Source organism: Gavia stellata, chromosome 22, assembly GCF_030936135.1.
Source record: "Gavia stellata isolate bGavSte3 chromosome 22, bGavSte3.hap2, whole genome shotgun sequence".
Taxonomy (NCBI): Eukaryota; Metazoa; Chordata; class Aves; order Gaviiformes; family Gaviidae; genus Gavia; species Gavia stellata.
This window is the reverse complement of record NC_082615.1, coordinates 7,233,907-7,251,342: the sequence shown is the minus strand read 5'-3', so window position 1 is coordinate 7,251,342 and position 17,436 is coordinate 7,233,907. Positions and strand designations below refer to the sequence as shown.

At 53.8% G+C, this 17,436-nt stretch overlaps 2 protein-coding genes across 2 annotated transcripts; one reads left to right on the top strand and one right to left on the bottom strand.

Moving 5' to 3' along the window:
• Positions 1-4,467, bottom strand: EME1 (essential meiotic structure-specific endonuclease 1). Its single transcript, XM_059828389.1, has 9 exons — positions 4,297-4,467; positions 3,693-4,128; positions 3,483-3,610; positions 3,194-3,286; positions 2,619-2,740; positions 2,243-2,378; positions 1,587-1,702; positions 533-722; positions 1-177 (listed from the first exon to the last, which is right to left on the bottom strand). The coding sequence occupies exons 1-9, from the start codon at positions 4,465-4,467 to the stop codon at positions 1-3; spliced, it is 1,569 nt and encodes a 522-aa protein (XP_059684372.1).
• Positions 4,468-4,674: 207 nt separating this feature from the next.
• On the top strand, positions 4,675-8,348 carry MRPL27 (mitochondrial ribosomal protein L27). Its single transcript, XM_059828315.1, has 4 exons — positions 4,675-4,701; positions 6,519-6,641; positions 7,387-7,454; positions 7,923-8,348. The coding sequence occupies exons 1-4, from the start codon at positions 4,680-4,682 to the stop codon at positions 8,127-8,129; spliced, it is 420 nt and encodes a 139-aa protein (XP_059684298.1). The 5' UTR covers positions 4,675-4,679; the 3' UTR covers positions 8,130-8,348.
• The last annotated feature ends 9,088 nt before the right edge of the window (positions 8,349-17,436 follow it).

Below are 17,436 nucleotides of genomic sequence, written 5' to 3'. Positions count from 1 at the left end.
CTATCCAGTGAAATCCAAATAGAGGTCAGGATCATTGGAAGTCATATGCAGATAGATTCGTCGGGAGAGCTCTGGTCCGATCCGCCGGGAGGTGGCTGTCACACCCTCACCGCGGCGCACAGGGATATTAGCCAGCATGTTTTCCCGCTCCTGCTCCGAGGAGCATCTGCTATAGGCCTAAAAGCAACACAAAGGAACAATAGTATCACCCATTTGCATCCATTGCTCAAAAAAAATAATCAAAGCTATGCACCTGTGACTGCTCTACCCTTTCACAATGTACGCTCATTTTTCACCTGGTCTCTCCCCAGATCTCATTTGTGAGCTCAGAGGCTGATGCAGAACCAATACTGCTCCCTCAGCAGTCTGCTCTGTAAAGCCGACGCAATGGGTGCCAAGGAATCGGTTCCTTCACTGCCTTACTAAGCAGCTCATACAGAATCGTTGTGTCAAATTTAATACAATTAAATTATTTCCTCCACTCCTTACATTAGCTGGCTGTCTGCACACGGTATTCCTGAGGCATCCTCACCTGGTTCAGAAGCTGAGGAGAAGGGTAGGCAGACACAATAGCCTCAGCCATCTCGAGGCTGACCCGGTTAAATTGTTGTATCTGCCTCTTCCAAACTTCCAAGAGACCCTTTCCGGAACGATCCACCTTCACCCCTCCGCACCATGCCTTCTCTAAGTAGAAAGAGAACCCCGTATTCTCTCGCTCTCGCCTAGGGAGAACAAAGAATGGGAAAGCAAATGAGGCAATGAGGCTATGAAGAAAACCCTATCCCTGCCTCTGTTGTTACATAGCCAGAGACAGAGGGCCATTTCTCACTCTGTGCTGTTATAGACACCATTGGCATCAAGGTAAATGCTAAAAATTTGACCCTATTTTCTTTACATGCATTACCGATTTCCTTGTCTGAGACCCAGATTTCCTACTGAAAAAGAAACAATCCTGTACTTCGGAGCAATCCTGACACAAGCCAACACGCATACAAAGTGGTAAACAAGAATTCCTTTCTGACTGTCAACAATAATAAAACACTTTTACATGTCATTTTTAAGAGCATCTCATCTCTTCTCATGGCTGAGATGTAAAATACAGCAGCTGCTGTGACAGGAATGCTCGGATTGTGTGAGACTGCACAAGATGGCTTTCTTAGCTATCGCTGTGCAACATGCTGCTGTCCTTCCTTATCAATGGAAGCAGCTAAATGGTTCATTCTCAGTAACATCTCTCTCGGTTACATACTGAAGAAGAAAAGCTGGTGCTGTAAGAGCCCAACCCTATTCGCATTCCCTTCCCACTCCTAAAATCAGACTGAGAACAAGAGCTTTACTCAATGTCAAGACTCCAATGTGAAACCAGGCTCTGTGCTCACCCCTCCCCAGGCAGAACATCAGTTTCCAAGAACTAACCCTGTGTTGGAAGAGCTGCATTAGCAGGTGCTCTGTGTCGCCTGCTCCTTTAAAAATCATTATACTGTGTTGTACTGAAATGCAGCCGCGTACCTGCTATTCCCTCCCGGTAACTGTGAAAGTGCAGCCTCTCCAAACAAGATACGACCAAACCTCATCTGGTTACTCACTTGAACGGTGCTTCTGCTACAGCTTTTGTGAACATAGTGGCAAATTCTCCGAGCTCTTCCCAGCTCTCAAAAAAGGTGACTTGGACTTGTTTGCTCAGCTGCAGATCCACCAAGGCCTGTAAACATCATTGGAAACAACAAATAGAACAATTATTCTTCTCACATCAAACCCCAGTCTTGTCTGAAACAAAAAAGGGTCACAACATCTTGCTATAGGACAAGAACATCCACTCTCTCCCCATTGTGGGAACGGTTCATTTAAGGCACTGAAGTATTTAGGGGCAGCCTGTCTCCTGCCGATTAATATCAGTTTAGCACCATTTCAGCTGCCGCAGCCCCTCACTGGCAGGCTCTCTTTACATGCAGGCCACCCAGCCCAGGGCAGCACAGATGTGCTTTGCCAGCAGGCCATGAAGGGCGAGAGATGCTGACTGAGACTGACATCAGGATCAAGATAAACAAGACACGTCAGTCCGTGGGAGAGCAGGTACGTTCCTGAGCAGTGGGGAACTGAACCCAAAGAGCTGTGTCCACAGACACACGGACTAACGAAGGCTGAATCCCCCCATCCAGAAAAGTGTGTGATTGGGTCAAATGTTCAAACAATGGCAGACAAAAAGAGATGATGACTGCGTGCCTGTTTTAAAGGTACTCACTTCTTCCACGTCCAGTCTGGTTACCTCCAGGCCAGTATCCTTAACTTTCTTTTTTCTCCATTTTCCCTGTACCCCTTCTTGGTTTCCCATCGCTGATGCCTGTTGCAGTCTCTTTTTTGGCTGAACCCTGAGAGACCTAAGAAAAATAAAGTAAGACTGGGAGTTCACGCTCTTCCCCAAGTATTTCCCATTGGTCACTGTAGTGACAGGCTGGATGGACCTTTGCTTCTGTTTCCATATGACAAATAGCAAAGCAGCTCTGGGTGGGAATACCTCTTACACTCCAGTCTTTGCTAGAAGGACTTAATGTAAACACCTATGGCATCTTTCAAGGCCAGAGACAACATAGAAAAGTTTGAAGGTAAAAAAGTTTTACCTGAAATAATTTTCTACTTCAGCTACTGCCAGTGCCAGAGTTTTCCCAGGCATTTTCTCCATCACATGAGCTACATAGCTCTGTAGGGTCTCCTTCTGTCCTTCTGTACAGCCCTCGACCTCCTGAAAAGATCAACGGAAAAAAGAGTTAAACCATACTCAGTTACACATGCAAGCCCAGCAACCTAAGGCTTGATTCTGCAGCTGGGTCTGCAGATGAAAAGGTCTGTTCACACAGCTCTTCAGGGGCAAGCAGGCAATAGTTCATCCCATATAAAGTTGTGGCAGAAAGAAATACAAAATAAACATGTAAAAAAAAAAAATCCCACTTGATCTGACAATCTTCAAAAATCTGTGAAAAATTGTAAGTAGGAAAGAAAGCTTGTCAGAACTTTGCATTATGCAACCCTAGTGTTTTTGATCCATTAATGGCTTCTAAAACCAGATTTCTGGTTTACTGGAACCATGACTCCATCCCCCATCAAAACCTTCCTGCCATGAAGAGGGATGACATGGCAGGACACCACCCTTACAGCAAGGCATGTTCAAGAGCACAAAAGTCATGAGGACTCTCACTTGTTTGTAGTTGTGAACCATGGATAAAAACTCCTCCAAGCAAAGCAGAACCAGGACATTTGGTTCTTCTGTCCATTCATCTTCTTCTTCCATCTGTCCAGATACGAAAACAAACAACCAGACCAACAGTCTGTTTATAATTCACTCACTCAAGCTGGTGCTCCCACTCAGACCTCTGAGGCAGGGAGAAGATTAGAGGGCATTTACTTGGGTTGCTAAATACAATTACTAATGAGTGCAAATAGCAGAGGAAGAAAAGGGCAAGAACATCAAGATTTTGTTCCCACACCTGAGATGACACAGTCTTTCTCCTCCAGGTGATGCTACAGGGAACGGCCTGACTCTCAATGACACAGGAATAATTCGCAGCCTGCAGAGCACTAAGGATCTGTCCACCACCTTTTACCTGTAAGAGAACTGAAATGGGAGCATGGGTCAGGCCTCCACAGCAAAAACTGACAGTCAATATAAGGCAGATGCAGGCTGTGGGGACAAGTACCTGGATCTAGCACCACTGTTATGTATTTCTGGCACTCCCCTGGTCGCTGAGCTTTCAGTAGCTTGGCAAGGAACCTCTTCCTCTGTTTTTCCTGCTCCTGCTGCCTCCTCCGTGCTTCTCGCTCCTTCCTTCTCTGCCACGCAGCCTGGCAGATTGCCTCCCTTTCCTTCTGACTGTATTTTGGCTTCTTGGGAGGGGGGGATGTTTCTGGGCTTGATCTGCTTAACAGGGGCCTATTAGGCTGGTCTGTGAACTCAGACTGAGAGGCCGGCAGCGGGCACGAAGAGGGCCTCTCAGGACCACACGTGCCCTTTGGACTTCCACAAGACACTTCTCTAGACAACGCCAGGGCTTCCTGCGGCCCTCCGCTTTCAGGAGCCAACAGGTCACCGCTAGCCCAAAGGTCAGCTCGCCCTGCTGCATCCCCACTGCTCGGCTGGGGGGGCTCAAAAGCTGCCTCACTCTTTGCTTCCACCTTCCTCTTGATCCTCTCAGGCAGAGGGTCGACCTCCACTATCTCCTCCTCCTCAGTATCATCCTCCTCCACCTCCTCCTCATCAGTATCCTCCTCCTCCTCCTCCTCCTCTTCGCTCCCACTGCTCACCACCACAAACAGCCCCGCCGCACTCCCCAGCTTGGGAGAGGGGGACAAGGACGGCAGCTGGCCTAACCCGCCGGGCGGTGACGACGGCGATGGCGAGTGCTGCAGTAGGGAGGCTAAGGTAGGCAGCTCCTCCTCATCGCTCTCCTCAGACCACGGCTCCCTCTCCGCCATCCCACTTTTCCCTGAGGTAAAACCTGAGGGAAGGGGCGCGACCGGCGGCCGCTGAGGGGACGCTCAGGCGAGTGGCGGTTGGTCCGAACGCGCGCGCGGTTGGCGGCGGTTGGTCCGAACGCGCGCATGCGCGCGCGTTCGGACCAACCGCCGCCAGCCGCGCGCGCCCCGCCCGCCCACCGGAAGAGGAAAAGGAGGTGGCGCGAGGGAAAATGGCGGCGCTGCGGCGGCTGTGTGAGTGAGGGGTTACCTCTGCCTCCAGCTTCACCCCTCCGCGGGGTGAGGCTGAGCTGGGGAGGGGGGTGCCCTAGGGGAGGCCTTTGCCTTCACTTCAGTCCACGACTCGGCTGAGGCGGTGCTGTGGTGAAATTGGAGGGTTTCAGGCCCTAGCGCTACCCCATCGTGGGGTCATTCGAGCGTGAAGGGGCCTCAGGCGGTTTATAGTGTAACCTGCTGAAAGCAGGGTCGGCTCTGAGGTGGGGCCGAGGTGCTGAGGGCTTTACACCCGCTGGCCTCGAAAATCTCCGAGGATGGGGACTGCACAACCTCTCTGTGCTGCTGTTTGACAGCCCTCAGGGGGCAAAACATCGTCTTTGGAGAAACAGTGTTCATGTGCGCTAGATAGACCAAACAGTGAGAGATGCTGCTCTCTCCTTGTGCAGTGCAATAGTCAGGAGGCTTTAAAAATCCCTTTTTTTTAATCTGGAAGTGTTACAGGCAGAAATATACTCATGGTTTCTTTGGTGGGACATGAAAATTGTGATGTTTTTCCACTGATTTCCAATGTGACTTCAAGCAAGTTACAAATTGTCTGCCTCAGTTTTCTCTAGATAACTGCTTTTCCCCGCATGTCTGACACTTTGAGGTTCATTTTTTTTTTGTTAGCGAGCTTCCTTCGTGCAACACAAACTGTAACCCTAGAATAAACCTGTTGGGAGTTTTTTTTCATAAAAGTTAATTGGACTATATCTTCGTAGAGTTTGTGTATGTGAAACTGTAACCCCCATTCATCTTTCCCTACTTCCCTGTAGTTTGTCAATTCTCAGAGCCTTTCTTTTACTTAATGGGTAAGCTCCTGAAATTAATAGTTCTTTGTAGAGCAGTTACCCTTTTCTCAACAATATTTCTAGCTCACTGAGCATCTAGGATAATTTAATTAAGATTAAATTAATCCAGTGGTTTTACTCAGGATAAGAAAAGAAGAATGTTATGATAACCACTCTTCCGTACTAACCTGCTGCTTAAAAGGTTGAATAGAGGGATTCAGGAAAATTGGATTTGCCTGCTAACTGCATGAAGGGAGGTACTGAAGAGATTTTTAAATAGAACTAATTATATCTCAAACATTTTTAACAGAGAAGTTCACGAGAGGGTCAGCTTCCTTGATAAAACCAGTGTGTTTTCTGTCAGTGTCTTTTGTTTATTTGTTTAAGGAAGATGTTTGTGGTGTGAATGATATTTTGTGTTCCAGAGACAATCAGTGTCTGTAACAACTGATATTTTTTTTTCCCCTTGACTTCTCCTGATTGTAACTCAAGGATTTGCACAAAATGCTTCAATTAGTGTGTTCAGGACAGCCATTTTGTATATGCTTATATATTGTCCTGATTTGGAGTCTTCTCATTTGTAAGATTTCAAAATAGTACTGTGTAAGTAAATACTATTTGATCGAAGGGGAAACCGCAACAGAGATCACAACTTGTCTTTTCTCAAAGCAATATTAAGCCAATCCACAGCGACCGGTAACTTCTGTACCTCATTTTACAAGGCCTTGCTGAAACAGGAATTTGTGCGTTTCCTTTAACATCGTTGCCAAGGGTTTTATTCCTCGCTGGGCAGCAGCGGTATTTGAGATGTGGCCTCTTTGCAGGGGACTTAGGCCATGGTGGTCTAATTATGGTTTATCTTGGAAGGTGTTTTTTTTCCCCCAGAACTTTCTTTTGCCTTTAGTTTTAAAGCCTGTATTAACTTGACATCCTTTAAATCTGAAAAAAGAAAGCGTGTGTAATAGTTTTTCTCAGCTGATGTTGTTGTTCTTGCTCTGAACCTAGTTCTAACGACTCCTCAAACAAGCCTGGTTGCTGTCAGATGTGCTTCCAAGAAAACTGGGGGCAGCTCAAAAAACTTAGGTGGCCGCAGCCCTGGGAAGCGCTATGGATTCAAAAAAGTAGAAGGTAGGTCAGAATATTTGCTGAGTCTTATTTGTGTTTCATTGGGTTCTTCACAACTTCTCCCCTGGTACAGGTGTCCGGTGTTGAGCCTTTCAGTAGGAGGTGGCCAGGGCGCGCTTCCAAGAGAAAGGAAAGGGGAGGTTCCGCGAAACCTTGTGATCAAGGGTAGCCGGCGGGAGGGCAGGGCGAGTCAGCCTCCCTCCCAGATGGGCCTGCGAGTGGCCAGTCGCAATTGCCTGCAGAAAGTGAACTTTGATTCTAACTTTGCCTCTCTGGAGCGCCTGGGAGGAGGGTACGCTGTGGGACACCTAACAACTTGAGTGCACTTTCCCCCCACGCTGTGTTGAAAAGCTGGGCATTTTTGATGTTTACAAAGGGGAGAATTATGAGGCTTAGCAGAAGCCAAAGTACAGATTCTTGCAGCTGAGTGCTTAATAATTATTGGCTTGCTGATGAAAACATATCGATGTGAAAGGTAATAAAACAAATGCCTTCAGCAACCAGAAAATGCCTTGTACCCTAGAAGTAATCCTTTCAAAGACTAGAATTGCTTTTTGCCATTGTATATCAATTGCCATTTATTTCCTGCTAACAGCAGTTTTGTTTAGGTGCTTTTAGCATTTGAAGTAATTTTTCCTTAGAAAATTACCACAGAAAGCTGGGTTTTGTAAGTCCTGGAACCATTTGTGTTCTGCCAGGGCTTCGAGGAGTTCTATTTCTCTGCAGTCTGACTGTCACTCCGTTGCAGGTGCATTCGTGCATGCAGGCAACACTTTGGCTACGCAGCGGTTGATACGCTGGCATCCAGGGGCTCATGTAAGTTGCTTTTCCATCTCTTCCTTGCTTCTCAGAGAACAGCAGCCCGCAACAGAGTCCCGTACTGAGTGCCTCTTGTCCCTCAAGCTAGTTTTTAACGCTCTTCCCTATATTCTATATAACCCTGAAATTGGGTTTCATTACCTGGTATTTCTTAGTCACAGAGCCTGCTCAGAATCACACCTGTACCAGTGTGACTGAGGAAAGGACTGAAAGTTATGGATATCCCCAAACACTTCTGTAACCTAACTGGGTGCTTGTGCTTCAGGGTGGAATCGGTATCTCCTCCCTTGTCATGAGCACCATTGCATACTGATTGCTGGAAGCAAACACTGTGGTTTTATTTTAAAATACAAAGCAACAGATGCTGTTGAAGCCAGGATATCAAACGAGGCAGACCAATGACCAGATCTGCTTTAGTGGTGGACCTCCAGCCCTTCCTTTCTAACGCTCCTCATCCTCTTCCAGGTGGGGATGGGCCGTAACAAGACACTCTACGCCCTGGAGGATGGGATTGTGAGATACACCAAAGAGGTCTACGTACCTCCTCCCCGCAGCACTGAGAGCAGAGAAGTGATCTGTCGTCTACCCAAAGGAGCAATTCTTTATAAAACCTTTATCAATGTTATCCCTACCACAGAAGTAGGAAGCTTTAAACTGGTCACCATGCTCTGAGTCTCCTGCGTCACGTAGGGATGGATGGGAAGGACCAGCTGGGACAGACCACTCCAGCTGGACTGGCATCTGAGGACAAGAGTATTCTAGCTCTGAAGATACCAGTTTAGAACTTTGTTTTCTTGCTCCTGAAGCACACGTGGTCAGTGTTCAGGCACTGGGATCACCTGCTGGCATTTGTAAGAGTGTTTAATAAATGCTGTGGGGCTGTTGAAGGTATCTGCTGTTCATAGAATGCGTTACTTACGTTCATTTAGTGTCGAGCTGCCTTCCTCTGGAGAACCTGTTCCGTTGTCCCACTGGATGAGTTCTCCCTATGATCACTCTTCTGGCAGTACTTGTTCCACTAAAAATTCCTTCTATCTATTTTTACTCATTTTTAGACATTACTGTTATGTTTGTCTCTTAATTCAAAATACTGCAGAAGAGGAGAGATGCTTTTCCTACTTCCACCTAAGCCTGCATCCCAGGAAGCTAGATTTTTCCCCTCTATCTAACTCACCTCAATGATTAACTGAAGTATCCGAAGGTGTCCATTTACTAGCCATATGAGGCAAGTTCACACTCATAAAGCAAACTCATGACTAATTTTAGAGTGCCTGGTAAGATGTGCAAGTCTGGGATGGTATTTGAGGCTCAGCAGCTGGAGGTGTATCATAAGCCATAATCCAGAAGCCTTATCCTTTTATCTTCTCTGAGTCATTCCATGACACTTTTGAGCTTATGTTGCTGGAATGAAAGGAGCCCAAATGCCCTGCGGCCAAATTGATTTCATTTTATATACAGGTTTGTAAACACTTTGTAACATTGGCTCTGCAGTAGAAAACAGGTTATCAAAATTGGTGGTGTAAGGACACCAGGGTTGACATTATTAGATTGTCTGCTCTGCAGAAGACAACTAGATAAACTGTGTCAGCCACGCATGTCCTCCTTTGCTTTATGGACACCACCAGCTGTTGTGTCCATGTTTCTCCTGTCCTTTCCCAGCTTGTGTATCCAGTCACAATGTTCATGTCGGTGGTCGGTATTTGTGTACTGCAGGTGACACAACCCCTGGAGCCTCTCCGAATCTATCTCTAGTCCCTACAAAAATCAGTTACGGAGGACCATTGCTGTGAGAGCACAGAGCGATGCTCTGATGCAGATTCGTTCTGCTGCTCACAGGTGAGCATTCCCACCTGGTATCCGATACACCAATAAAACATCTTACAACCTAAGAAATAAGCGAAGTAGCACAACGTGACCACTGTCTGAGGTCTGATCCTTGGCACGCCGGGCAGTGCTTGCCTCACAGAGGTATGATAACACCAGCTGCCTGGAGGAGCTCTGGCTGAGCAGACCTTGACCTTGGCTTTGCCCCCTATGTAGAAGCAAGCAGCTGGTCCGTTGCCTTTGGTAACAGTACATTTGCCAGAGAAGAGCGAGCAACATCCCTGGTTGCTCCGCTCAGAGCGCGATACCTGGTGGTGGCTCTGTGGTTGTCCTGGTGCTGTGGGAGGGACGTCTCCTCTGGCTGGGTCTGACTTGCCTGTGTCTCGGCTGATTGCAAATCTGTGTGGAGGTCTGAGGTTTGGCCGCTCCCTGCGGTTGAGAACGATGTCACAGGCACTTCTGTCGCTGACACCATGGGACGAAGCAGTACGCGGAGGCCGAGGCCTTACACGGCTGTGTTTCGCTGAGTTTGGTAGCTGAGAGGTGCCTGGAAAGGGTCTGGCACGCCACGTCTGCCCAAGGTCTCTGAGCTTATTACTGTTCCTGAGAAAGCTGCGGGATGCCTCAGAGCGTGCTCGTAGGGAGGCGGCATCTATTGAGGAGAGAGGAAGAGCATTACAGCTGATCAGAAATAACCAAGAGATTATCCCACCTCTTCTTACAGAGTGGATGACAAGGCTCACAACCACCACCAGCCTGAAATTAAATTCCTGCAGTCCTCCGAGCAGCGAGCTGCTGGAGAGAGGAACACCTGGAAAATGAGCACTTAGCACTGGTTTGCATCACAGCAGGGCAGAAATTCACTGGAGAGGCACACTCCTCCGCTCCCCCCTCACACTCTCTGTGCCAGGTTCCTGCTCTTCCCTGTCCCCCTTCAATGACTTGTCACTACTCGTTGCAAGGCCAGAAAAGACTTAACTTGTGTTAAAATGGGACTGTTGTTTGCTTTCCTTTGACCAAGGATCAATTACTGGGATTTATACAAGCACCTTCAAACCAGGCTTTCTACCCAGCTTTTGTTAGCAAGCACAGCAGCAGAGAGGAACCTCTGGGCTGTCGTTAACGTTTATTTTGGCAGAGCTGGACTAGCTTTGGCCCCATAAGGAGTGACAGGAGCGCACAGGGATGTTGTGGAAGAGCTCCTATTGCAGTTCCTCTACTCGTCCTTGGGGGCTTTACTCTCCTGTGCCCTCGGTGCTCTGGTTTCAGGGCAGGTATCATTACTTACAGCTCCAAACACCGAGCGGCAAGTGCTGACTACAGCAAACTTTATGGTGCAGCTTTAAGAGCCCAAAACTCAAGTATATCTGTGAACCTTTAGCGCTCTACTCAGGGTTTCAAATGTTTCTGTTCTGCTTTAGTCAATGAGGTCTTTTTGTTCAAGAGAAGTCTCTCGGGCCGCTGCTGCAGGACCTACTTGGCAGATGCACTCGCGTTTCTCTATTCTATTGCGGGAGTGCAAATCTTAAGTGTTGTAACAGGCAAAGCCTCCTGCTCATAAATAAGCCATAAACACTTCAAGGTAATAGCGAGGAGCCTCCCCGAGGTGTCCTGCAGGGAGAGGGGAGCAAGAAACCGTGGAAGCCTTACAGATGTAAAAATAACATGCCCGGCTTGGGCTTGTACCGAGCAGGTGATCTGAAGGGCCTGCCCTTTCAGCAGCAGCTCTACCCTGCCTCCTGGCACAGGCATTTCTGCAAACGTACTGGGAGAGATCAATCGTTAACCAGCACAGATACACACCAAAGGAGCTTCCCGGTACACTTTGTGCCCTTCCCAGAGATAAATGCTATCAGAAAAAGGCAATCGCAGAGAACAGAGTCCTTAACTACTGCAAATTGCTAAAGCAAACCCCAGATACAGACCGGAGGGGGGACTGCCCCTGCGCCTCCACCAGCACCCAGGGGAGGGAGAGCTCACCTCCTGGGAAGGCTCTGCCCACAGCCCAAACCTCTCGGCAATCATCTGATGGATTTCCCGCTGGCGATCTTTCTTCCGCACGCTCTCGTAGCTTGGCAAGCGGGGCTGCTCCCAGGAAGGGAGCTGGTAGCTGCTGGGGGGTCCGACGCAGAATAGCTCGTCTCCCTAGAAACGCCCAGCCCAGAAGAGAAAGGTCAGCACCGCGGTGGCTCTCTTCGTTGGAAGTTCATGGCCTGGTGCCACCTCCAGTTACTTCAGGGTTCAGAGTTGTGGGTGCTCTTTGTGATCCCTGAGAGGGGAAATCCTCCTTCCCAGGAGGTAATTACACTGCGACCTGCTTTGCAAATCCCAAATCTCCCCTCCGCAGGTTTTTACACACAGGCAGCACTTCCCAAAGTCGCTCCTGTTGTCCAGCACCCTCTCCCTAGGCCCCAGGAGCTCCCCAGGTCCCCACAACCACAGTCTCTTCCCCAGCTCAGGATCTTTGCTACCATTCCCCCCCAGCTCCCGTCAGGGACCCAGCCGTCACCTGCATGCCAGGGTTCTCGGCAGCGCTCTCCAGCCGCGACGCTCCGCACTGGGGACCCACCAGCCGCTGGCTGCTGCTGAAGTAGGGCGGGGGGCAGTCCTGTAACGAGGGGTCCGGGAGGAGGACCTGAGCAAAGCCGAAATCCCTCGCATCCCGCCCGGCAGCAAGCAGAGCTCAGCCAGCTCACATGGGACAGCCTGGGAAGCGGGACTCCGGCCAGGGGGGAGAGCCGCTACCTCTGCCCATTTGGCTCACACGGCTCTCGCTGCTGGCAGCCAACCTCTGCCTGGCTGTTTACCAGCGCCGACAGCTCGGGCACATCCTCACCGGGCAGTGCTGGGCCCGCTCTAAGGGCCCAAGTCAGCTGGCACGGCTACGCAGCGCAGCCGGAGGGACGGCAGCCTGGGCCCGGGGAAGGGTTTCATTCAGACTCAGCAGAACCACCTCTGTTTAGGGGACAATAAAAAACCAACTCAACTATTCCGCTAGCGTAGATAAGAGCTCCATCACATGTCAGGGTTATAGAATTTGTAAACGCTTATCTACCGAGGTAGTCATTTTAGCAAGCAAATCTGCAGAGCAATAGCTGTTCTGTTCCCAAGTAGTCTTGCTCCAGTTAAACTCAATTCCCTGTCAAGGTGTTGAGCAACAGCAGAGATCCCTCTCGCAGAGAGAAGCTCCTCCAGCCAGAGCTAGGACTTGGCTGTGGGCCGTTCCTCACTCCCAGAAAAGCCCCATCTCTGCCAGCAGAAAACAGTCCAGAGACTCCCAGAGCAACCAGGGATTCGCAGGGGCAACTGCGAATGACAGATTTACTTTTGCTCTTAACAACCGAGGAACCGTTTGTCTCAGCCCTGCGGCACAATTACAGAGGCTGCAGGGAGCTAGGCTGGCTGGGGGTGCAACTATTTGTTTTAATAACTGATTAGCAAAACCAGCACAACTACACCTGCTTGAAAGCTGCCTCACACCACTACAACCGCTTCCCTTTTTCTGATGGAAATACAGCCTATATACGTCCCGTTTCCATATATAGTTCTTCACATCCACATCCATCTGTCCACACAGCCCTTTGCTAAAGGCACGATGCCTTCTCCTCTAACCACCCACCCAAGAGCCAGGCCCAAGCACAGCGGAGGCTCTGCAGCTCATGGCGCATCCTGCCCAGCCTCGGGGAGCAGCTCTGCAGGGCGAGGAGCGCAGCGTCCGAGCCCTCTCCCCGACGTGTGCTGCGGACAGGCAGCGGGGAGGAAGGGGGGAAAGGAGCAGATGCAGCGACGCGGACAGGGGACAGCAGCAGCGCAGCCCATTCCCACTGTGATTTCTGCTGGGGACTCCCCAGCCTGTGCTGGACTATTAAATTTGCCTTTCACAGCACAAGTCTCTCCGTCCCCTGCTAGCCGAGGCTGGATGTCCCCTCCTCTCCCAGGGACCCCGCAGCAGTACCCGCAGCCCTCCCCTGAGCAGCCATCCCTGCGGCCTTTGGAAGCCGAGCTTTCCCCAGGCAGCCACCACCACAAAGGCAGCGCTGGCTGAACACGCTGCTCTTTTTCCATCACCGGCTCCCCCACTTGAAAGCCAGCCCCAGGAAATTACAGATGCAAGCAAAAGGGCTTTGTGTCTCGCCGCTCTGCGCCCGGGGAGGTGTGCACAAGAGAGCCAGTTGCCGGGGATGCGAGCGCTAGCGAGCAGCATTGTCTGCCTTTGCCCTGAGCTTCCAGCCCCCTTCCCCGCTGGGCCCCTTCCCTGTAAAACACAGCCCGGCCCCGCACGCAACTGTGCCGGGGGAGGAGGACGCCCCTCCTGAGCTGCGTGAGGAGCTGAGGAACCTGCTAGCGCTGAGCCTTGCGGCTATTACCCCCAGCAGCACAGCCAGGCAGGGTTGGGTGGATGGATCTCTTGGGTAGAGCGGGAACAAGGAGGCGGCAGATCCCGACTCTGCTCGGGGATCCCATGTCCATCAGCAAGCCCGGCCAGGCTGCAGGAGGGGAGCCTGGCGATTCCGCCTCGCAGACCCCAGCACAAGGGAACAAGAGCTCTGGGGGCAGCCGGAGGAGAGGGAGGACACTCACATACTGGTTGGGGGTCTGGAATAAGCGGCAGGAGCAGAGGAACTGGCAGCACATGGGGTCCCGGTGGTACAGGAGCAGCAGCAGGATGAGGATCGCCACGATGAAGACGGAGGTGGACACCGCTGCCAGGGAAGGGAGAAGAGGCGAAGTGAGCTGGTGGCCCGCTGGGTCCGTGGGCCTCCCCGCCACCTCCGCCCTTCACCCTCCGGGTGCCTTGGCAAACAGCAGCTTGGAAAAGCCCCAGAGAAACCGGGTTCGCCCGCTGCCCGTCCCGGGGACGCCCCGTGGTGCCCAACATCTCCCTCTCCCTATGCGACCAGGGCCAAGCCGCAGAGCCAGAGGGGCTCAGCCCCGTCCCGGACCCGAAGCAGCCCCCGGACCCCCGCAGCAGGGACCGCCCCCACGGGGACCGGGCCCCCGGCACCCCACCGCCCTCCCGCCCGCGGCCGGGGCTCCGGGCTCGCACTCAGCACCTCGGCAGGGTGCCGGTTCGCCAGCGCTCCGCCGTTCCGGGGCTCCCACCCAGCCCACGCTCTGCTCCGCGGAGCCCACCCGGCACCGCCAACCCCTCCCGCCGCCCCGCTCGGGCCCGCAGCCCCGGCAGCCAGCCGAGCCGCGGAGAAGGACGGGGGGGGCTGCAGCGACCGCTCGCCCGGGCCGCCCCCGGGGCGGGGGCACTCGTCTCGCCGGCAGAGCCCGAGGCCGCCCCGGGAGGCAACAGCGGAGGCTGATCCCGCACGGCGGCCGCCCCCGCGCCGCCGCGCCCGCCACTCACTCGCGGCGATGACGATAGCCAGGACGTTGCTGTCCATGGCCGCGCCGGTGGCCGCCGTGTGCGCCGAGGCCTCGCTGGGGTGCGCCATCCCGCCGCCGCCACCGGCAGCCCCCGCCCGCTGCCCGCGCCCCGTCGGCCGGGGGGCGTGGCCAGGCCGGGAGGGGCGGGGCGGGACGCACGGCGCGGCCGCAGCGGCCCCGGGAGCGGCCCCGCCCCGCCGGCCCCCCATTGGCCGCCGCGCCGCCCCCCGCCGGTCCCCATTGGCCGCCGGCGGGACGGGCTACATTCGCCGCATGGAACGCGTTGCCGGCGGTCGCCGTGGCGACGCGGCGCGGCGGGACCCCGGGCGGGCACAGCCGCGCTGCAACAGCGGCCCCGGTCCGGGCCAGCGCTCTCCCGGCCGGCCGGGAGGGACAGAGGGAGGGGCTCCCGTCCCCTCCGGTCCGAAACAAGCGGCCTCCGGCGGAGACACGCCCGGGCCAGCCCAGCTCGTCCGCGGCTGCCCCAGCCCCACACGGCCCCGTGCCGGGGTTACCGGTGCGCCGCTGCCCGCACGGCTCCGGCCGAAGAGCAGCCGGGAGCCGCGGCCAGGCCGGGTGCCGCTCCCTGGCCCCGCAGGTCACTGCCCGGGCTCGGGTCAGCGGGCGGGGAACAGCCGGCACTGCCCCGCTCCCGGGGAGGGAAAGCGGGGCTGCGGGAGGCTCCCGGTCCTCGGCCCCCGCTCCAGCCCTGCGGGCACCGGGAGGCGCCCCGTCGTTAGCTGATGAACACGTCCACGAAAGCGCGATGTAAAGGCTCAGGAACCGGGGCAGGCAGTACCTGCAGGGCGCCTGCTGCCAGGGCCGGCCGCTGCACCGAGAACCTGCAGGCAGCTCCCGCCGCTCCGCGGGTGAAAACGGGGGTCGGAACCGGGCTCCAGCCCCCAGCAGCGGGCAGGTTCCCGAGCTCCTCACGCTCCGGCCACGGGCTAAGAAAAAACAACAGCGTGGGTTTGCGTCGCACACCACCCCAGTGAACAAGCCCACCCCGGCGCCAGCACCGCATGCCCTGATGCCCAGGATGGATTTACAGCCTCACCAGGGTGGCAGGTGGAGGCAAAGCCCCCCCAAAGCCTTTTTGAAACCCAGCAGCTCCCCCCCCCCCCACCCCTTCCAGCACGTGCTGCAAAAACCCGACACACGGCACCGTAGAGATAAGAGATATATTTGTGGTGATGTTGCATATTTAAGACAACTTTACATAATGCTTCCAAGACAGAGTTTCGGCATCGGCCCCTGCAGCGGGGCCAGGCCCCACGCCCCCCCTCTCTCCCGGCATCCCTCCCCAGCCCTGGCGCACCCCATGAGGGAGCGGGCGCAGGAGGCCTGGGCTGGGGTGCCAGCAGGTACCTGCCCTTGTGCCCCAAGGTCTCTCCGTCCCCTCCATGTCACAACGTGCCTCTTGCAGCACCAGCATCCTTAAACCACGGAGACTGGGAGGGTGAGCCCTGTCAGGCGGGGAAGCCCTGGGCTTCGGCAGAAGGTGAAGGATGGCACAGATCTTTGGAGATAGCAAAACCTGACTGGCCAAGCCCTGAGCCACCGGCTCCTGCTGACCCTGCCTTGAGCAGAGGGATTAGGCCAGACAGGCTCCAGGTCATGCCCAGCAGCTCCCCAGCCCTACGCAGGGGCAGTACCCATTCCTAGGCCGCAGGCGAATTCCCGCTGCAGTCCACGGCACACATGAAGCGTCTTCCCAGCGTGAAAACCAGACCCAGGCTTCTCCGCGCAGCATCGGTCTTCAAGAAAGGAACACCGCAGGCAGTCCCCAAGCCTGGGAGGACGGCAGGGAATGGGGATGCTCCGCTGCACCCTGCCCTGGAGGAGGCGTCGTCTCTTCCCTCCAGAGAAGGGGGAAGCAGAAGCAGTGAAGAGTGGATGGAGCCAGCTGGACCTCGGCTTGCCTCTTTGCTTTTTGGCCAGGGAAGCAGAGCAAATCCTGAGAGCTTCTGCTGACCCGGGAGAAAAGAAAAGGCTGGGCCAAGTGGCCGTGGCGCAGGGCAGCCCTGCGGGCACAGCAAGCTGAAGTCCCATCTGAAGCAGGACGTCAGCCCCGTGGATGGCATTTTGGCAGGGGACTAAGGCGTCCCTTTGCTGAAGTGGAGATGGAGGCGGCAGGGTCTACAGCGACTTGTTGGACTTGAACCATGAACCGAGTGCTCCCTGTCGCACAACACACACCGGCAGCTCCAAACATTTGGCACAGTCGGGCAGCTGCCTTGGAGGGCAGGCAGCACCCCACAACCAACCCTGCCCAAGGGCAGGAGGGTGCGGTTCCCCAGCAGCCCCCAGCAGGAACTGGGGAAACAGCAAAATAATAACAACAACAATACTAATAATAGTAAAAAAAAAAAAAAAAAAAAGTAAACGACCCAGCACCCTGTCCTGTAGCACCAGGACACCCAAGAGAACAAGGTATGTTCAGTCTGAAGGGAGATGGAGACACAAGGACTTCCCGGCCAACACGGGGTCTCGTCTCTATTGCACTTTGCATCATATATATTTCTATATATATATATATTTATAAAAATACAAACTAAAGGACTGGGGTGGAGGGGATGAGATGCAAACCCTGGGCCATCAGCAGCTCCGTGCACACGGCAGCCGTTGACCCATTCTGCTTCTGCCTGTCCCTAGAGTCCCTCACCAGCCCTCCCAGGGGGACAGCCAGCAGCACAGGGCCTGATCCTGCAGAGATCCAGCCCGGGGCTGGGCAGGGTGCTGAGCTGGTCCAGAGCCTGCCCATCCACCAGCCTTCCCT